Below are 22505 nucleotides of genomic sequence, written 5' to 3'. Positions count from 1 at the left end.
GCCACCTATCATGAGGCCCGGGAGCTCGAGGCTCGAGAGCAGGCCCAGAACGCGGTGAGGCTCTTCCGCGAGTCGGAGGAGTTTCGCGACCTCCTAGAAGAGGAGGGCGTGAATGGGCTGATCCAAGGCTTCCGGGATTTCCGCAACCAACTGCGGCGGCTCCTCCCGGATTTTGACGTGAACCTGCTCCAACCGGGAGCAGGGGTCGAGAGGCCGGCTGCGGAGGCAGAAACTCCGGGGACCGAGGCGGCCGTAGCCGTCCCCGAAGTGACCGAGGTCGCCTCCGAGGCTACTCCTATCGCTGCCGAGGCCACCGAAGAGGTCCCGGCTGCTGAGCCAACCACTCCTGGCACTGCCGAAGCCGAAGTGGTCGAGCTCGAATCTTAGTGTAATTTTTGCTTTATTTGGTTTAAGTCGGAATGGCCCCCCATACTTGTAAGGGCCAAACCCGAATTTTTGTACTTTGCCTACGGGCCTTTTGAAATGAATATACTTTTTTGGAAACTTGTCTATTGTAGTCCAAGTTTCTCTGCTCGGGTCCGTTTTAGGTTCCGAGGATATGGGCTCTAGGGCCTCAGCTTTTACCCGCCACAGGGTTTTAGGTTTGGCTTGCCGAGCTCCGCTGCTCGGTCCTTCGACCACCGGCATAACGCTTATGCTAAGAGGAATTTGGGCTCGGAGAGTCTTTCCGAGCTTAGTCCAGGATTCGACCGAGCCCTAAGGCGGTCTCTAGGACTTAAAATTTTAGCGAAGTTAGTGAACTTTGGGTCCGAGCCTCGAGTTATCGGGGCGGACCGAATTTTTTCCCAACAATTGGGTTGAATACTTGTCAGCTCGTGACAAGGATTCACCATAGTATAATAGTTTGGTGTCGTGAGCATTCTTTCGCCGAGGCGATTGAAAATGCTCTTCTGCTCGGAGTCCATTCTTTGAGGACGTCAGCAGAGATCCGAGGACAATAGATAACGTAAAAACATTAATGTAGAAGCACAAATGGGTACCTTGTACCGTGTGCGTCCATGCGCCGAGGTGACTGAAGACGCTCCTCTGCTCGGAGTCCGTTCCTCGAGGACGTCGGCAGAGAGAAATCCAAGAATGAAATAATGTAAAGACATTAAGTAAATGGGTACCTGGTACCAAGTGCGTCCCTGCGCCGAGGCGACTGAAGACGCTCCTCTGCTCGGAGTCCGTTCCTCGAGGACGTCGGCAGAGAGAAATCCAAGAATGAAATAATGTAAAGACATTAAGTAAATGGGTACCTGGTACCAAGTGCGTCCCTGCGCCGAGGCGACTGAAGACGCTCCTCTGCTCGGAGTCCGTTCCTCGAGGACGTCGGCAGAGAGAAATCCAAAAATGAAATAATCTAAAGACATTAAGTAAATGGGTACCTGGTACCAAGTGCGTCCCTGCGCCGAGGCGACTGAAGACGCTCCTCTGCTCGGAGTCCCTTCCTCTAGCGCCAACTGTTGCTGGAAATTGGACCCGGGGGCCGCCGCGAAGCCGGGGAAGGAGGGGCTCCGCCGCAGGGACGGTGGGCGACCGCGCGCCGGCTGCTGACGTCCTCCGGAAGGGGTGGAGCTCCGCCTCAGAAGCGGTGGTCGACGGTGCGCCGGCGGGGTGGTGTCCTCCTGGGGGGCGCAGGTCCTGCAAGAAAACCGGTGGCCGGGCTCCCCGGCGCCGGCCCTCCGATGCTTAAGTCAGAGGGGGCAGATATGTGGAGAGAGCGGGGGAGAGAGTATGTGGAGAAGACAGTGTCAATATGTGGATAAGGTGAAGGTGATTGATGTCATCAATGGTGTCTGTGCTGTTTACTTCTATCTTCTCTCCTCTTTTTCGGTCCCTCTTTCGGGGTTTTCCGGTCCTTCCGTCCCCCTTCTCTTTCCCCCCAGGTTCCCTTTTATAGTGGGAATTTTGTGTTACCTGGGAGGTGACGGGAAATTTGTCCCTTTCCGTCATAATTGGGCACGATTTGGCCCATTAATGGCGTAGTGGAGAACGGGACCGAATCAGACCGGAACCAGGGAGTTGTCACGGTCGATCGGACCCGTTGGAGTGGTTGTACCGTCAGCCGTAGTGGGTCTGGGGTTCGTGGATGGTAAGTGCATTTATTACTGAATGAACCGGCGGTCATGAAGAGCCATACGCTCTGATGGTTCAGTGATCCGGAGATCGTCTTGAGCCGTGTTCATTAAATGACTGAGTGCATCGGAGACTTGAGGAGGTCTCGTGCATTAATGACATGTCGTGCCGAATACCCGCGAAGATCTTATGCCTTGATGGCTTGGAGATGGCGGCAGGTTGAACATTTGGTTGAGGCGTCGGCTCGGCAGGGGTGCCGAGCCGAGCTGGTCGCCCAATAGGGCGCCCTGTGGCGGGGTCGGCGCCCTTTGGGCGAGCACCTTCTAGCCGAGCGCCTCTATTTGGCGCTGTCTCTGGTCGGCGCTTTCTAGTTCGAGCGCTTCTCTGGTCGGCGTCCTCTGGTCGGCTCTTCTAGCCGAGCAGCTTTACTTGGTTATTTTGGTTGGGCGCCTCTTCTTGGCGCTCTCTCTGGTCGGCGCTCCTTAGTCGAGCGCCTTCTGGTCGGTGCCCTTTGGCCGAGCGCCTTTTCGGTCGGCGCTCTTTAGTCGAGCGCCTCCGTGGCGGTATGACTTGGGGTTTTTCCCCCAACAGTGACCTTTCAGAATTTTCTCCATTGAAACTCCGCATTGGGGGCTCCTTGCAAGATAAGGTCATATATGGCGTGGATCCTCAACAGCCATGTACTCCTTTTGTTAAGAAAAAATCTGAGATGTTTGGTTTTTCTCAAGGCTGCCTACCCATGCATAGATGGGATGAACTCAATGGTTTCTTCAAAAAAGCCGGGTACTTTGATTATTTAAACTTCCTATAAATGCCTCATGGACTAGTTTTTCCCTTGATCCCACTAGAAAAATTCTGTTAGGATAGTATGCTTTCATAATGAATGCTTTCGTGGTAGGCGTATCCTGCATTTCTCATTGCTCTCTTCATAAATTCTGTCTAATCCGATGCATTCTTGCTTCAGAGCTGTAATCATTTTTGGGCTGAATGCCCTTAATGGAAGGGTTCATTTGCCGGGTGGTTCTTTAGGAGGACCCTGGAACTCCACCAACGCTGCATCTTTTATTCACTACACTGTCAATAAGGGTTACACTATCCATGGTTGGGAGCTTGGTAAGAGTCATGTCCCATTTAGATTCCTCACTTCATAAAGATTTTGCTCAATAGAGATAGTACTGAAGTTAGAATAAACAATGACAAAAGATTAACAAACAGCTGATCTAATTCAATGGGATGTTAAAAATCTTTTATATTTAATTTACATCGATTTCTGTTAAGATAAGGATGCGTATGAATTTTTGCTTCTAACTAATATCATCCGGATGCACAACCAAAACCGGTTTCAGCCTGGGGAAGAGATGGTGATCTCCAAGCTATGGATCACTGCCGCGTGTCGTCTCCGAGACGAGGGATGAGAAGGAATCTTTTTTGGTCCCTGTATCCGTTTATGCGATATAAGTATTTCAGTTGGATGCTTGCCCACGCTGGGCCCTTTCTTGACCCCTTAGAAAAAGAAATGGGACCCACCCACAAGTTTTACCTATTTTTGACTATTTTTTATATCCACCACTAATGCTAGGAATGAGAGCTTAGTACTAAAGTAGGGTGACATTTCGGCTAAGATCCATGGGCTCATCTCATAGGCAAATATATATATATATATATAGACTAATGGAACAGCAGATTGAGTGGCTTCATATGTGATCAACTATTTTAAAAATATTTTGCGGATGAAAGAGATCTATCTAGTGCACTCCAAAATTTATTATTTTATAATATATCCATACACCATAATATATATATATATATATATATATATATTATTGTAATAAGTTTAGTAATAGAGGAGGGAGGGACATTTTAGTAATAGGATTAGGCATCCAGCCCCGCATTTAATCGACGCTCACGCGTTTTGAACCTGAGCCACTTCGGTGAAATCTTAGCCCCATTCCAACTGTGCTATCATCTTAGGGCTCGTTTGGTTCGCGGGAAGTATTTTTCCTCCTGGAAATCAGATTCCTAGGAAGAGGATACCTAGGAAAGTACTTTTGGCATGTTTGGTTAACCATGGAAAAGTGACAAATTTTCAAAGTGCTTATGTTTGGTTGACCATCCACTTTCTTAGGAAAGTTATGTATAATTCCTATTATGCCCTTAATAAAAAATAGGTTTTTAATGCCTCTTTAATGCTTCTTTAATTCTGAAGGGTCTTTTTGGAAAAAAATAAAAAAGGAGTGATTCTCACCTCATGGGAAAGTAACTTTCCCATGTTTCTCATGGGAAAGACTTTCCCATGAAATGTGGGAATCATATTCCCATGGGAAATACAACTTTTCTATCTCTCTCCTTTGAAAATAGGTTCTTTTTGGAAAAAAATAAAAAAGGAGTGATTCCCACCTCATGGGAAAGTAACTTTCCCATGTTTCTCATGGGAAAGACTTTCCTATGAAATGTGGGAATCATATTCCCATGGAATACAATTTTTCTATCTCTCTCGTTTGAAAACTCCAACCAAACAAGAGGCATTTCATTACTTTTCCGTTGACCACACTTTCCCCCCTCCTTTTCCTGCGAACCGAACGAGCCCTTAATCATAAATAATATTTTCTGGCTAGTTTTGTTGGGTGATGTTATGGATTATATCACGTACAGATAGACAGCCATTTCTAATATATCACATAACTGGATTATTATTACTTTCTAAAAAGGCATGTGAAGCAATTACAGCACACATGGATCATTATTCATGAGGACAAGTGCATATTTCGAATCTTGAACTCATGGAGTCTGGTAAAGGTTTCCTGCAGGGGGGTTGCAGTCGGCCACGCATTCCGCTCGCGTATTATAACAACGTGACCCGCGTCCATGGGCTGGGCAGCAGTAGCAGGGACGCCCAGAAATGCAAACGTCAATATAGCACGGCTCTGGGCCTTGACCTATCCAAAAGACGTTCAAGGTTAGAAACTATATTAGCCTAGTTTGGCCATAATTTAAAATTGACGATCAAATATTATGATACAAAGATTTAAAACTAGTAAAGAAATACAAGTTGCAAGAACAGGATTTAGCTTTTTCTACACCAAAAAAATCATAACTGTGTTTTTAATGAATGAATACTGGTTAAGGTACTATTTTCTTTCAGTGTTGCCAGTCTTCTTCATCTTTTCTCACGAAAAGAGATAGACACTGTTGGGGGAAAACCCAAGTCATGCCATCTCAGAAGCGCCCGACCAAAGAGCGCCGACCAGAGAGGCGCCCGACCAAAGAGCGCCGACCAGAGAGGCGCCCGACCAAAGAGCGCCGACCAGAAGCAATCCCGCCACAGGACACTCCGCTAGGCGACCAGCTCGGCTCGGCACCCGTGCCAGGCCCATGCCTTAGCCGAATACCCAATTTCCGTCTAACCCTTTAAAGGATCTGACAACTAAATACATGACTCCACTACAACCTGCCACCATCCCTAAGCCATCAAGGCACGAGATCTCCGCAGGTATTCGGCACGGCCTATCATCAATGCATGAGACCCCCTCAGGCCTCTGATGCACTCAGTCATTAAATGAACACGGCTCAAGATTATCTCCGGATCACTGAACCATCAAAGCGTATGGCTCTTCCTGACCGCCGGTTCACTCAGCAATTAATGCACTTACCATCTACGAACCCCAGGCCCACCACGGCCGGCGGTTCAACCACCCCAATGGGTCCGATCAACCGCGACAACTCCCTGACTCCGGTCTGATCCAGCCTTATTCTCCACTACGCCATTAATGAGCAAAATCGTGCCTAATTATCACAAAAGAGGACAAATCCCCCTGTCACCTCCCAGGTAACATAATATCTTCCTATAAAAGGGAACCTGGGGGAAGGAGGGAAGGGACGACACAGAACGGACACAAATATACACAAAAAAGAACAAACATTCCTCCTCCTTTACTCCCTCCACATATTAGCCTCCTCTGACTTAAGCTTCGGAGGGCCGGCGCCGGAAAGCCCGGCCACCGGCTTTTTTGTAGGACTCTCCGGGAGGACGCCACCAGTCGACGCACCGTCATCCACCGTCCCGGCAGCGGAGCTCCTCCCCTCTTGGTTCGCGGCAGCCCCCGGGTCCAATTTCCAGCAACAGACATAGATAGCGGAAGAGAGGGAGGAAGGCAAACGAACAGAGTAACCTAATACTTACATTGATTCTGAGCAAAGAGTCCTGCAAGGACGAAGAAAACCAAAGCCAAACGCATGGTCTTCATGGCGAACGTACCCAAGGGAATTGAAGAAGATAATCACAAGGCTACCTTTACACTATCAAACGGGAGGTAACACCGAGGCTTTTAAAAGCCATTATGGAAATTATTTTGGGTGGGAGTTACTAAATATATTTTCTTTAAAAAGGTTGCTATATATCGATGCCGAATGGAATTGGAAGACAATTATAAGGCTGCTTTTTTTGGCCAATCAAACAAGGACTTTTAAACCATCTGGAAACTAAATATCTTCTCTTTAGTTATGGTGACAAAATCTTTCATGGTGGGAATCAGTATATATATATATATATTCTTTAAAAAGGTTGTGACAGATACATATAATGAATCGAATTAAACAAGGCAATCAATCACAAGGCTGTCATTTCCCATAAAACAAGAGACAGGCCGTCCAAGGTGTAGGTAAGGTGTAGGTCCAAGGTGGAGATAAGGATGCGTATGAATTTTTGCTTCTAACTAATATCATCCGGATGCACAACCAAAACCGGTTTCAGCCTGGGGAAGAGATGGTGATCTCCAAGCTATGGATCACTGCCGCGTGTCGTCTCCGAGACGAGGGATGAGAAGGAATCTTTTTTGGTCCCTGTATCCGTTTATGCGATATAAGTATTTCAGTTGGATGCTTGCCCACGCTGGGCCCTTTCTTGACCCCTTAGAAAAAGAAATTGGACCCACCCAAAATAAGTTTCCTTACCTACACCTTGGACGGCCTGTCTCTTGTTTTATGGGAAATGACAGCCTTGTGATTGATTGCCTTGTTTAATTCGATTCATTATATGTATCTGTCACAACCTTTTTAAAGAATATATATATATATACTGATTCCCACCATGAAAGATTTTGTCACCATAACTAAAGAGAAGATATTTAGTTTCCATATGGTTTAAAAGTCCTTGTTTGATTGGCCAAAAAAAGCAGCCTTATAATTGTCTTCCAATTCCATTCGGCATCGATATATAGCAACCTTTTTAAAGAAAATATATTTAGTAACTCCCACCCAAAATAATTTCCATAATGGCTTTTAAAAGCCTCGGTGTTACCTCTCGTTTGATAGTGTAAAGGTAGCCTTGTGATTATCTTCTTCAATTCCCTTGGGTACGTTCGCCATGAAGACCATGCGTTTGGTTTTGGTTTTCTTCGTCCTTGCAGGACTCTTTGCTCAGAATCAATGTAAGTATTAGGTTACTCTGTTCGTTTGCCTTCCTCCCTCTCTTCCGCTATCTATGTCTGTTGCTGGAAATTGGACCCGGGGGCTGCCGCGAACCAAGAGGGGAGGAGCTCCGCTGCCGGGACGGTGGATGACGGTGCGTCGACTGGTGGCGTCCTCCCGGAGAGTCCTACAAAAAAGCCGGTGGCCGGGCTTTCCGGCGCCGGCCCTCCGAAGCTTAAGTCAGAGGAGGCTAATATGTGGAGGGAGTAAAGGAGGAGGAATGTTTGTTCTTTTTTGTGTATATTTGTGTCCGTTCTGTGTCGTCCCTTCCCTCCTTCCCCCAGGTTCCCTTTTATAGGAAGATATTATGTTACCTGGGAGGTGACAGAGGGATTTGTCCTCTTTTGTGATAATTAGGCACGATTTTGCTCATTAATGGCGTAGTGGAGAATAAGGCTGGATCAGACCGGAGTCAGGGAGTTGTCGCGGTTGATCGGACCCATTGGGGTGGTTGAACCGCCGGCCGTGGTGGGCCTGGGGTTCGTAGATGGTAAGTGCATTAATTGCTGAGTGAACCGGCGGTCAGGGAGAGCCATACGCTTTGATGGTTCAGTGATCCGGAGATAATCTTGAGCCGTGTTCATTTAATGACTGAGTGCATCAGAGGCCTGAGGGGGTCTCATGCATTGATGATAGGCCGTGCCGAATACCTGCGGAGATCTCGTGCCTTGATGGCTTAGGGATGGTGGCAGGTTGTAGTGGAGTCATGTATTTAGTTGTCAGATCCTTTAAAGGGTTAGACGGAAATTGGGTATTCGGCTAAGGCATGGGCCTGGCACGGGTGCCGAGCCGAGCTGGTCGCCTAGCGGAGTGTCCTGTGGCGGGATTGCTTCTGGTCGGCGCTCTTTGGTCGGGCGCCTCTCTGGTCGGCGCTCTTTGGTCGAGCGCCTCTCTGGTCGGCGCTCTTTGGTCGGGCGCTTCTGAGACGGCATGACTTGGGTTTTCCCCCAACAGTGTCTATCTCTTTTCGTGAGAAAAGATGAAGAAGACTGGCAACACTGAAAGAAAATAGTACCTTAACCAGTATTCATTCATTAAAAACACAGTTATGATTTTTTTGGTGTAGAAAAAGCTAAATCCTGTTCTTGCAACTTGTATTTCTTTACTAATTTTAAATCTTTGTATCATAATATTTGATCGTCAATTTTAAATTATGGCCAAACTAGGCTAATATAGTTTCTAACCTTGAACGTCTTTTGGATAGGTCAAGGCCCAGAGCCGTGCTATATTGACGTTTGCATTTCTGGGCGTCCCTGCTACTGCTGCCCAGCCCATGGACGCGGGTCACGTTGTTATAATACGAGAGCGGAATGCGTGGCCGACTGCAACCCCCCTGCAGGAAACCTTTACCAGACTCCATGAGTTCAAGATTCGAAATATGCACTTGTCCTCATGAATAATGATCCATGTGTGCTGTAATTGCTTCACATGCCTTTTTAGAAAGTAATAATAATCCAGTTATGTGATATATTATCAGAAATGGCTGTCTATCTGTACGTGATATAATCCATAACATCACCCAACAAAACTAGCCAGAAAATATTATTTATGATTAAGGGCTCGTTCGGTTCGCAGGAAAAGGAGGGGGGAAAGTGTGGTCAACGGAAAAGTAATGAAATACCTCTTGTTTGGTTGGAGTTTTCAAACGAGAGAGATAGAAAAATTGTATTCCCATGGGAATATGATTCCCACATTTCATAGGAAAGTCTTTCCCATGAGAAACATGGGAAAGTTACTTTCCCATGAGGTGGGAATCACTCCTTTTTTATTTTTTTCCAAAAAGAACCTATTTTCAAAGGAGAGAGATAGAAAAGTTGTATTCCCATGGGAATATGATTCCCACATTTCATGGAAAAGTCTTTCCCATGAGAAACATGAAAAAGTTACTTTCCCATGAGGTGGGAATCACTCTTTTTTTATTTTTTTCCAAAAAGACCCTTCAGAATTAAAGAAGCATTAAAGAGGCATTAAAAACCTATTTTTTATTAAGGGCATAATAGGAATTATACATAACTTTCCTAAGAAAGTGGATGGTCAACCAAACATAAGCACTTTGGAAATTTGTCACTTTCCCATGGTTAACCAAACATGCCAAAAGTACTTTCCTAGGTATCCTCTTCCTAGGAATCTGATTTCCAGGAATTATATTCCTAGGAGGGAAAATACTTTCCGCGAACCAAACGAGCCCTAAGATGATAGCACAGTTGGAATGGGGCTAAGATTTCACCGAAGTGGCTCAGGTTCAAAACGCGTGAGCGTCGATTAAATGCGGGGCCGGATGCCTAATCCTATTACTAAAATGTCCCTCCCTCCTCTATTACTAAACTTATTACAATAATATATATATATATATATTATGGTGTATGGATATATTATACAGTAAAAAAATTAAAAAATAATAAATTTTGGAGTGCACTAGATAGATCTCTTTCATCCGCAAAATATTTTTAAAATAGTTGATCACATATGAAGCCACTCAATCTGCTGTTCCATTAGTCTATATATATATATATATTTGCCTATGAGATGAGCCCATGGATCTTAGCCGAAATGTCACCCTACTTTAGTACTAAGCTCTCATTCCTAGCATTAGTGGTGGATATAAAAAATAGTCAAAAATAGGTAAAACTTGTGGGTGGGTCCCATTTCTTTTTCTAAGGGGTCAAGAAAGGGCCCAGCGTGGGCAAGCATCCAACTGAAATACTTATATCGCATAAACGGATACAGGGACCAAAAAAGATTCCTTCTCATCCCTCGTCTCGGAGACGACACGCGGCAGTGATCCATAGCTTGGAGATCACCATCTCTTCCCCAGGCTGAAACCGGTTTTGGTTGTGCATCCGGATGATATTAGTTAGAAGCAAAAATTCATACGCATCCTTATCTTAACAGAAATCGATGTAAATTAAATATAAAAGATTTTTAACATCCCATTGAATTAGATCAGCTGTTTGTTAATCTTTTGTCATTGTTTATTCTAACTTCAGTACTATCTCTATTGAGCAAAATCTTTATGAAGTGAGGAATCTAAATGGGACATGACTCTTACCAAGCTCCCAACCATGGATAGTGTAACCCTTATTGACAGTGTAGTGAATAAAAGATGCAGCGTTGGTGGAGTTCCAGGGTCCTCCTAAAGAACCACCCGGCAAATGAACCCTTCCATTAAGGGCATTCAGCCCAAAAATGATTACAGCTCTGAAGCAAGAATGCATCGGATTAGACAGAATTTATGAAGAGAGCAATGAGAAATGCAGGATACGCCTACCACGAAAGCATTCATTATGAAAGCATACTATCCTAACAGAATTTTTCTAGTGGGATCAAGGGTAAAACTAGTCCATGAGGCATTTATAGGAAGTTTAAATAATCAAAGTACCCGGCTTTTTTGAAGAAACCATTGAGTTCATCCCATCTATGCATGGGTAGGCAGCCTTGAGAAAAACCAAACATCTCAGATTTTTTCTTAACAAAAGGAGTACATGGCTGTTGAGGATCCACGCCATATATGACCTTATCTTGCAAGGAGCCCCCAATGCGGAGTTTCAATGGAGAAAATTCTGAAAGGTCACTGTTGGGGGAAAACCCCAAGTCATACCGCCACGGAGGCGCTCGACTAAAGAGCGCCGACCGAAAAGGCGCTCGGCCAAAGGGCACCGACCAGAAGGCGCTCGACTAAGGAGCGCCGACCAGAGAGAGCGCCAAGAAGAGGCGCCCAACCAAAATAACCAAGTAAAGCTGCTCGGCTAGAAGAGCCGACCAGAGGACGCCGACCAGAGAAGCGCTCGAACTAGAAAGCGCCGACCAGAGACAGCGCCAAATAGAGGCGCTCGGCTAGAAGGTGCTCGCCCAAAGGGCGCCGACCCCGCCACAGGGCGCCCTATTGGGCGACCAGCTCGGCTCGGCACCCCTGCCGAGCCGACGCCTCAACCAAATGTTCAACCTGCCGCCATCTCCAAGCCATCAAGGCATAAGATCTTCGCGGGTATTCGGCACGACATGTCATTAATGCACGAGACCTCCTCAAGTCTCCGATGCACTCAGTCATTTAATGAACACGGCTCAAGACGATCTCCGGATCACTGAACCATCCGAGCGTATGGCTCTTCATGACCGCCGGTTCATTCAGTAATAAATGCACTTACCATCCACGAACCCCAGACCCACTACGGCTGACGGTTCAACCACTCCAACGGGTCCGATCGACCGTGACAACTCCCTGGTTCCGGTCTGATTCGGTCTCGTTCTCCACTACGCCATTAATGGGCCAAATCGTGCCCAATTATGACGGAAAGGGACAAATTTCCCGTCACCTCCCAGGTAACACAAAATCCCACTATAAAAGGAAACCTGGGGAGAAAGAGAAGGGGGACGGAAGGACCGAAAAACCCCGAAAGAGGGACCGAAAAAGAGGAGAGAAGATAGAAGTAAACAGCACAGACACCATTGATGACATCAATCTCCTTCACCTTATCCACATATTGACACTGTCTTCTCCACATACTCTCTCCCCCGCTCTCTCCACATATCTGCCCCCTCTGACTTAAGCATCGGAGGGCCGGCGCCGGGGAGCCCGGCCACCGATTTTCTTGCAGGACCTGCGCCCCCCAGGAGGACACCACCCCGCCGGCGCACCGTCGACCACCGCTTCTGAGGCGGAGCTCCACCCCTTCCGGAGGACGTCAGCAGCCGGCGCGCGGTCGCCCACCGTCCCTGCGGCGGAGCCCCTCCTTCCCCGGCTTCGCGGCGGCCCCCGGGTCCAATTTCCAGCAACAGTTGGCGCTAGAGGAAGGGACTCCGAGCAGAGGAGCGTCTTCAGTCGCCTCGGCGCAGGGACGCACTTGGTACCAGGTACCCATTTACTTAATGTCTTTACATTATTTCATTCTTGGATTTCTCTCTGCCGACGTCCTCGAGGAACGGACTCCGAGCAGAGGAGCGTCTTCAGTCGCCTCGGCGCAGGGACGCACTTGGTACCAGGTACCCATTTACTTAATGTCTTTACATTATTTCATTCTTGGATTTCTCTCTGCCAACGTCCTCGAGGAACGGACTTCGAGCAGAGGAGCGTCTTCAGTCGCCTCGGCGCAGGGACGCACTTGGTACCAGGTACCCATTTACTTAATGTCTTTACATTATTTCATTCTTGAATTTCTCTCTGCCAACGTCCTCGAGGAACAGACTCCGAGCAGAGGAGCGTCTTCAGTCGCCTCGGCGCAGGGACGCACTTGGTACCAGGTACCCATTTACTTAATGTCTTTACATTATTTCATTCTTGGATTTCTCTCTGCCAACGTCCTCGAGGAACGGACTCCGAGCAGAGGAGCGTCTTCAGTCGCCTCGGCGCAGGGACGCACTTGGTACCAGGTACCCATTTACTTAATGTCTTTACATTATTTCATTCTTGGATTTCTCTCTGCCGACGTCCTCGAGGAACGGACTCCGAGCAAAGGAGCGTCTTCAGTCGCCTCGGCACATGGACGCACACGGTACAAGGTACCCATTTGTGCTTCTACATTAATGTTTTTACGTTATCTATTGTCCTCGGATCTCTGCTGACGTCCTCAAAGAATGGACTCCGAGCAGAAGAGCATTTTCAATCGCCTCGGCGAAAGAATGCTCACGACACCAAACTATTATACTATGGTGAATCCTTGTCACGAGCTGACAAGTATTCAACCCAATTGTTGGGAAAAAATTCGGTCCGCCCCGATAACTCGAGGCTCGGACCCAAAGTTCACTAACTTCGCTAAAATTTTAAGTCCTAGAGACCGCCTTAGGGCTCGGTCGAATCCTGGACTAAGCTCGGAAAGACTCTCCGAGCCCAAATTCCTCTTAGCATAAGCGTTATGCCGGTGGTCGAAGGACCGAGCAGCGGAGCTCGGCAAGCCAAACCTAAAACCCTGTGGCGGGTAAAAGCTGAGGCCCTAGAGCCCATATCCTCGGAACCTAAAACGGACCCGAGCAGAGAAACTTGGACTACAATAGACAAGTTTCCAAAAAAGTATATTCATTTCAAAAGGCCCGTAGGCAAAGTACAAAAATTCGGGTTTGGCCCTTACAAGTATGGGGGGCCATCCCGACTTAAACCAAATAAAGCAAAAATTACACTAAGATTCGAGCTCGACCACTTCGGCTTCGGCAGTGCCAGGAGTGGTTGGCTCAGCAGCCGGGACCTCTTCAGTGGCCTCGGCAGCGATAGGAGTAGCCTCGGAGGCGACCTCGGTCACTTCGGGGACGGCTACGGCCGCCTCGGTCCCCGGAGTTTCTGCCTCCGCAGCCGGCCTCTCGACCCCTGCTCCCGGTTGGAGCAGGTTCACGTCAAAATCCGGGAGGAGCCGCCGCAGTTGGTTGCGAAAATCCCGGAAGCCTTGGATCAGCCCATTCACGCCCTCCTCTTCTAGGAGGTCGCGAAACTCCTCCGACTCGCGGAAGAGCCTCACCGCGTTCTGGGCCTGCTCTCGAGCCTCGAGCTCCCGGGCCTCATGATAGGTGGCCTTCCGCTCGAGGTCCCTTAGCCCCCGCTCGAGCTCTAAGTGGCGAGCGCGGGCACTCTCTACCTCCTGCCCGCGGGAGGCCAGCGCCTGCTCGGCCTTCGCCAGGCGACTTTCTGCGGCGCGCAGCTCGGACCTCGCCAATGCGTGCGCCCCCTTCTCTTCCTCGAGCTCTGCGGTAAGAGCTCGGACTCCCTCCTCGGATGCTCCAACTTTTTCCTGGAGCACCTGACGCTCGGCCTCGGCGGCTTGGTACTTCGCCTCGGCGGCTAAGTACCTCGCCTGGGCCTCGTCAAACCCGCGCTGGCACCTCCGGGCCTTCTCCAGGTATTCTTGGACTAGGTGCATCAGCATTTCCGTCTCGTGCAAATGCTGTAAAAGAGACGAAAAGAAAAACATAAGGCGCCACTAGGAAAAAAAATCTATACAAATTACACAGGAGGAAAATTTTACTTACCCGGACGGCGTTGCAGCGGGTGAAGTCCATGAAAGCATTATAGCTCATGGACTGCATCATGGCCCGGTCGGCCGGGAGCAGCGCGAGCCGAAATACTTCGCGCGCTACTCGAGGGCTGAATCGCCCTCGAACACCGACCAGGTGGGCGCAAAGGGCACCCGTTCCTCCGAGCTTGATGGACCCAGAAGGCCAGCATCGGCTGGCCTAGGTAGAACCGACCCCGAGGCTCCCTGACTGCTCCCCGGCTCGGAGCTAGGGGGCTGGGGTCGGACGAGCGGCCGATCTGACCGCCGCACAACTATGGCGGGGCGTGCAAGCACGGGACCCGCAGAACTCCTCCCCTGGTCGGCGACTGAAGCGTCCCGCCGACTAGGACTTTGCACGGGCGCCGGGCATGGGGGCACCACCGAGGCTGCCCTGGAGCCCGAGCCCCTGGAATCCGCGCCCTCCCTCTGACCAGCTTCGGGGCGCGCGGGCTGAGAAGGACCCGCCCCGGAGTAAGCGGGGCGAGAAGGGCCCGCCTCGGGATGCGCGGGGCGGGAAGGACCCGCCTCGGCCACTGCTGCCGCCGAGGGAGTCGAGGTCGCCGAGACCTTTTGCTTCTTCCTCGGCTCGGTAGGCTCGCCCGAGAGCTCGGCTGCCCTCTTCTGGAAGCGGGCGTAGAGGACTTCGCTTTTCGTCACCATCTTTGCGATGTCTGCAAAGATAAACAAAATTAGAACATTAGAACAACAAGGAAATAAAAAGCTGTTTAACTATCCTTACCCTGAGGACGTGCCGAGCTCAGGCCCACGTTCACCAGAGCGTCCTCACTAATGAGGCCGTTCAGCAAAATCCCGTCCCCAAGGCTGCGGATGGTATCGAGGGTCTCCTGCTCACGCGGAGAAAGCTGGGGAGGCCTGTTGATGGACTTAAGCTGGGCTGGCCCCCACCTGGGGTCAAACCCCCAGGACCGTTCAGAGCCAAGGAAGAAGAACTTCTCCTTCCAGCCATGAATGGACGAGGGGGCACCATGAAAGAGTGGCCGACCCGCCCGAAGGGCGATGTAAAGCCACTCTCCGTCTCCCGGATTCGACTTAAAAATAAAAAGTCGTCGGAAAACGTTAACAGAGGTCGGAATCCCCTGCAGTAAACACAGTGACAGGAAGCCCATCACTGTCCTCCAGGCATTCGGAGTGAGCTGCGCCGGAACCAACCGGCATACGGTTAGCAGCTCATTCACGAAGCTGTGAAGAGGAAATCGAAGGCCGGCCCAGAGTGACTCCAGGTGCACTCCAATCCGGCCTACCGGAGGATCGATTACCCGATCCCTTCGCCTGGCGGGTTCCAAACGGAACCCCTGAAGAGGGAAAACCACTCTTCGGTCATTTCGACCTCCAGGGTGCTCCTGGTGGATACGACTTCACTGGGGAGAGAACCCATTGTAGAGGAAGAAAGGGATTAAAAAAGAAAAAAAGGACAACCTGGGGAAGATGCCGGAGAAAAGGAACTTCGGTCTGAGGAAGACTAGAAGAAAGAAAAGCTGGAAGCAGGAAGCAATAGAAAGAGGACAGAAGGCCGGGGGAGAGTTTAAATAGACCTCCCCAACGGTCCGGATCAGCGAGAGACGCTGTATCCTGTTTGGATGGCGACGCGTGTCGGTCTAAAAGACAGAACGACGCATTTAATTAGGGCCAGCGCTTCGAACGTCGAAGCGCCCCATCGGATCGTGCGGAAAGGCGTCTGCAATCGAAGATCGTGCGGCCCCATCATGAGCCCACGACGCAAGGATGCTTCGCAAAAAGTGTCCCAATAATGAGACTTTTCGGAAAACAAGAGACGCCGCCTATTAAAGGCACCTCGAAGCTTCCGATAATTCAAAATGCGCAGTAAATTAAAATTTTTGGAAATCGAAATGACCCAACCAAAGCTACTTCCCGCGCTCCAGCTGGTAGCCAACTGGAACTCGGAAGTCGGGGGGTAGTGTTGGGGAAAAAACCCCAAGTCATACCGCCACGGAGGCGCTCGACTAAAGAGCGCCGACCGAAAAGGCGCTCGGCCAAAGGGCACCGACCAGAAGGCGCTCGACTAAGGAGCGCCGACCAGAGAGAGCGCTAAGAAGAGGCGCCCAACCAAAATAACCAAGTAAAGCTGCTCGGCTAGAAGAGCCGACCAGAGGACGCCGACCAGAGAAGCGCTCGAACTAGAAAGCGCCGACCAGAGACAGCGCCAAATAGAGGCGCTCGGCTAGAAGGTGCTCGCCCAAAGGGCGCCGACCCCGCCACAGGGCGCCCTATTGGGCGACCAGCTCGGCTCGGCACCCCTGCCGAGCCCACGCCTCAACCAAATGTTCAACCTGCCGCCATCTCCAAGCCATCAAGGCATAAGATCTTCGCGGGTATTCGGCACGACATGTCATTAATGCACGAGACCTCCTCAAGTCTCCGATGCACTCAGTTATTTAATGAACACGGCTCAAAACGATCTCCGGATCACTGAACCATCAGAGCGTATGGCTCTTCCTGACCGCCGGTTCATTCAGTAATAAATGCACTTACCATCCACGAATTCCAGGCCCACAACGGCTGACGGTTCAACCACTCCAACGGGTCCGATCGACCGTGACAACTCCCTGGTTCCGGTCTGATTCGGTCCCGTTCTCCACTACGCCATTAATGGGCCAAATCGTGCCCAATTATGACGGAAAGGGACAAATTCCCCGTCACCTCCCAGGTAACACAAAATCCCACTATAAAAGGGAACCTGGGGGGAAAGAGAAGGGGGACGGAAGGACCGGAAAACCCCGAAAGAGGGACCGAAAAAGAGGAGAGAAGATAGAAGTAAACAGCACAGACACCATTGATGACATCAATCTCCTTCACCTTATCCACATATTGACACTGTCTTCTCCACATACTCTCTCCCCCGCTCTCTCCACATATCTGCCCCCTCTGACTTAAGCATCGGAGGGCCGGCGCCGGGGAGCCCGGCCACCGGTTTTCTTGCAGGACCTGCGCCCCCCAGGAGGACACCACCCCGCCGGCGCACCGTCGACCACCGCTTCTGAGGCGGAGCTCCACCCCTTCCGGAGGACGTCAGCAGCCGGCGCGCGTCGCCCACCGTCCCTGCGGCGGAGCCCCTCCTTCCCCGGCTTCGCGGCGGCCCCCGAGTTCAATTTCCAGCAACAGTCACAAAAATTAGTTCAGAGGAAAAAAAAAAAAAAAACTAGATTGGCCATTTGATATTAAAAGCATAGGCATAGATTAATTTTTTAAAATAAAATACTAGGAAAGCACTTACCTTTAACAGCATTCAATAAAATCTTGTTGGAAAGATTCTACCGGAAGGAAAAAATGAAACACCTGTGTCAATCACCATTTTCAATCATTTTACCTTCACCTTCAGAAAGTAATATTTGTTTTGAAAAAAAAAAAAGTCTGGATCACACACACTAACATGAGATGGACAAATGAACACACCAAATAAACAATTGAATTATAGAAGGGAACGAAGCATAGTAAACCAAATAGCCCTTCATTTCTTTTCAGAGGAAGAAGAAGAAGAAGATCGTTTTTTTCTTAAGACTATATACTACTACTAATATCAGAAACCATGTCAAGGAAACCATCTTCAAAATGTAAAATGGGACCTCACAGGATTTAGACATTATGAGGAAATATAAATGATGATGGAGTGAACTTTATCAGAAGTACTCGATCCTCATTTTCAATTTCCATTCAACAAACCTATGATATCAAGAAGAGTGAAACAAATAAAATTAGCATATTAATGAAAACTACAAATAGTTTTCACTCGAAATGAAAAAAGGGAAACAATCTGGAAACAACACATAGACAAAAAAACTCTCCAAATAGAGGCAAAAATATAAATTCTTCATTTTAATTAAGCTCCAAATCATAGAAAACCATTGCCAAATACTGACAAAAATATAAATTTTTACATAGACAATGCTAAGAAAAAAAAAATCTAGAAACAACACAAACAATTGCCAAATTCGACCAAAAAAGAAAAAGTTCAGTTTTTGACAAGCTCCACATTACAAATTATAACACAATACAGAGCAAACATCCGAACTTTTGACCAAATTGAGCATTGCTACCAAACTGAAACCCCCCCCCCCCCCCCCCCCCCCCCAAAAAAAAAAAAAACAATTCTGAGAAAATCCATATGAATAAAAGTTCAGATTTTGACGAGCTCCACATTGCAAAATATAACAGCACTAAGCCAAAAAAACCAAACTTTTTACCAGATTGAGCACGGATGCGAGGCCCCAGCTACAAGTCCCGTAATCACACTTCTCCGGCGGCCACCAATCCAGCGTAGCGCAAACGAAGTCATCGTCAGTGACCGCAATGGCAGTTGTCCCATCGACGACGGCGGTCCCCTTGCTGGCCCCAGCAGGCGGAGAAGCCCCAACAGCGTCCACTGCGACGAAGCTGGAGAGCCATAGAAATGCCCAGAAGCAGAAGCCCAGGAGCCGCAGAAGAGCTCCACCCATCTCCCAGAGGCCTTCAGAGAGAAACAGAAGGAGAATAGAGAGAAAGGTGAGGCCTTTAGGGGCAATATAAGAAGAGAATACCTCCCAGCACCACCATATAAATACTATAATGCCTTCTTACCCGAGGGTGGAATAGGTTGGTACACAAAGCTTGGAATCTATATAGAGGGGCTCCAAGAGGAGAAGGGAAACAGAGGAGGAAGGGGTGTCTTTTAGTCCAAGAAGCATGGGAGGTGATCAGACTCCACCCCGCAACGTTTGAGATAACAGCTGTTATGCAACAACTTTGGAGACCTCTTGTTCCTTTATTTATTTTATAAATAAAATTATGTTTCTAGATTTAAATCTCTAAATCACCTAAAAATAAGTAAACTTGATGAGAAATGAAAACTAAAAAATGCCATAACCATCGTAAAAATTTTGGAGGGGCTCCGTTATTGTGAATTAACGGCCTTATCAAAAGTTGGCTCCATGAAAGATGAACGGGGACCGGACTCCGCTTCCCATGCGCACTGTTTTCACCGTCACCGACAATTTTCTGAACGGAGAGCGGTCAGCTGATGCGGTTATCCTATCCAGTTGAGTGCAGGTATTCCTCCGGGACAGTTTTGTGCGGCTGGAACGAGCCTATAAAGACAAAAGGGACCAACTGCCTTTGTCTTACTGGGGTTAGATTTGGGGTAACTTTGATGTCCCGGGGGGGGGGGGCACGTGGTTCGGCTCCTTAAACTTTTATGGACGGCGGTGGCGAGCATGTGAAGCGGAGTTTCCAGCAAAAAAAAAAAAAAAAGCGGAGTGGGGCCCACTGTAAGGTTTTAGATGCTTCGCTTGAGTTAGGGGGCGGTGCTTGGGAGGGAATACCCCATGTAGATACTGTCCTGTCCCAGATATTGCCACTTGATCTGGGCCGTTCATTTAGCAATGCAGCCGTTTCTAGTTGTAAGTAATCCAGTGTTTGACCATGGCGCGGGGCATTTTGAAAGAGGGACCTTTACTTAAAATTATAGAGGAAAGGGACTTTTCTATATATTGGCAACAAGTGGTACAACAACAGTAACATAGCCATTATATTCTTTTATAGAAATGAAACTCACAAAAATAATATATTGCTCATATAATATTGACTACAAGCTTCTGTTTTGACAAAATTCTTGTGCTTTTGATAAGAAGGACCGAATAAAAATATATTATTCAGCAATATTGTTTGTCAAATTATTAATATAAGAGCTCTTTAGTCAATTAGAGATTTTTAGAAATTCATGCTTATTATGCTAGTACTCATTAATTTATGGAACTAACGGTGATTATTATGCTAAAGAAATGTTTTGGCACAGAAGAGATGTACTTTTGAAGTTTGGCTTCATATATACAAGTCCATTATAAATGTTATGATACACAAAAAAAAAAAAAAATTCTTTCTCTCATCTTAGCAAATATCAGAATCATCAATCTTGCACTCGTTTGGAACAATCGAGTTATTGTAAATTAAAGGGTTTTCGCATTGGCAGCACCTTGTGGTCCAACTGCTGTCCTAAAATTCCATTGTTTAAGTGGAGTCTAAGGTACACTCAATTAATGACCTTCCAATAATGCAAGTTGAATGGTTTCATCTCTTTTGTGGCTTGTTGTGGAAGGAGGGTAGGTTATTGTTTTGACATGAAGGAGACACCTCAACCATCAAACTACTAAGGTTGCATCAAACAATGGTTTGTCCTGGTCCTATTGGGATTTTATTGCAGTTGAGTTGGTTATCATGTCAATTGTGAATCTTAATTATATTAGGATATATGTTAAACTGTGCATCTAATTACTTGTGGGTTTAGTTAGGGCATTCCTTACCATGAGTAGCATTTGTGTACTATATGACTGTACAGCCTTCAGATTGAAAAAGAAATAATAGTTCCTGAAATTGTTTGGTGACTAGAATTGGTGACCGAGTCCGAGTGGTTTTGTATTTGGTCTTTAAGAATATGAGAGTGGTGAGGCATTGTGAGTAGCTTGAGTATGGAATGCCTGTTGGAGTCCAAAGAGGATTTGTGTCTTGCTTCTTTTTTTGTGAGTTAGGGAACAGTTCATAATTTCCATGGTTATCGTGGAGAAAGTATTGTGAGGCATGTTTTGATATTGAACATGAGTTTTGTTATTTTTTTTTTATTAGTAAAATTTTTAGTCCACTCTCTTCAAATTTATTCTCCCTTAATTTTGTTGCTTTCTCATTATTGTTGCTTGTTCTTGAGGTTCTGGGCATTGGCCAGCCCTATTACTTAGCATCATGCCATTCTATGATAGATCATAGAACCCTCAAAACATGAACTGTGTCATTATAGTACATTTTCTAAGCTTATCTTTCTTCATAGACACATCCAAGTAGAACCGGGAACCAAATATCGTTAGTGCGATTAAAGACTCAAGTCCCGACGGAATATTCTGCAGGACACTGGAATAGGGTATCGTCCTAAGTATCAGGACAGGACCATCCTGCTATTATCCAAACATCCTAATCGGTACATCTTTGGACATTCTCTATTCCAAATGTCGGAACAGGACGAGATGATGGTGCATTCCGTTTTATAAAAAAATCGAAACAGCTTTATTCCATAGTATTTAAAATCTTGAGTGCAATTCCAAGTCTAAAATTTTCTGTCTTCAACTCTCCCTTATTTTTTTTTCCCCTCTTAAGTACAGAATCAACAAAAAAAACAATCTACCTCTAGACAAAAGAGTGGGCCAATTGCGCGATCATAATGAAAGATATACCTTGACTCAAAAGTTTATATGCTTCCAAATCCAGGAAGGATGACAAGAAAACGAGTACAAAATTACCAACTAAAATAATTACGAGACCATCCATCATGACAATGCAGTGCTGCTAACTAGATGTATTCATTTGAATTTAATTTGTAAACGAAGCAATTCCAAGTCCTATTATACTATCCATTGACGTATTGGATATTAGGAACTACCTGATGACAGTACATGAGAGCTTCACCACCTTAATTCATTCTATAACAACCAAATGTTATATCTTTTGACTTCCTCATCAAGGCTACCAATCAAACTAATGCAACCATTTCCAAACACCAAGCAAGACAAAAGTGCTAAGTTGCTAACAGTGAGCTTAACTTTAAATTGGTAATTTCTCCTCAGCTGGCCATTGACGTAGAAGTCCAAACAGCTAACTTGTGGATGCAAGATTGCAAATTCAGGTTTAGAAAGGGGTTTTAGGTTTTAGGTCTAAAAGAGTTTGATTGGGAACAAAAATTCAGGTTTTATGTTTTAAAGATCTTGTTTTCATGCCAATCAAGAAGTATATAAAAGAAAGGTCCAGACATATAGGCTAAATCTTTTATAGGGTCATCTACAATAAATGAAGCAAGATGAATCCAGATAATTAGCAAGCAAAAGAAGAAAAAAACAATAATTTAGAACAAGGTTCTTAAAACTTTGACATCTTAGCAATCTAAATGGATAGGTGGCACCAAGATGAACTGAGATCTCGGTTGAATAGTAA

At 47.1% G+C, this 22505-nt stretch overlaps 2 protein-coding genes across 4 annotated transcripts in view; one reads left to right on the top strand and one right to left on the bottom strand.

Moving 5' to 3' along the window:
• Window positions 1-22505, top strand: part of LOC120104595 (heparanase-like protein 3) — a 99523-nt gene that overhangs the window by 5059 nt on the left and 71959 nt on the right. The gene's annotated exons all lie outside the window — the stretch shown is intronic.
• Window positions 10451-19268, bottom strand: LOC120104596 (heparanase-like protein 3). The gene is made up of 5 exons (XM_039115996.1): window positions 19116-19268; window positions 18743-19005; window positions 17776-17812; window positions 10925-11105; window positions 10451-10743 (listed from the first exon to the last, which is right to left on the bottom strand). The coding sequence occupies exons 2-5, from the start codon at window positions 18992-18994 to the stop codon at window positions 10557-10559; spliced, it is 657 nt and encodes a 218-aa protein (XP_038971924.1). The 5' UTR covers window positions 18995-19005; window positions 19116-19268; the 3' UTR covers window positions 10451-10556.

This window comes from Phoenix dactylifera, unplaced genomic scaffold (assembly GCF_009389715.1).
Source record: "Phoenix dactylifera cultivar Barhee BC4 unplaced genomic scaffold, palm_55x_up_171113_PBpolish2nd_filt_p 000046F, whole genome shotgun sequence".
In the NCBI taxonomy this organism is placed as follows: domain Eukaryota; kingdom Viridiplantae; phylum Streptophyta; class Magnoliopsida; order Arecales; family Arecaceae; genus Phoenix; species Phoenix dactylifera.
This window is presented reverse-complemented; position numbering and strand designations above follow the sequence as displayed.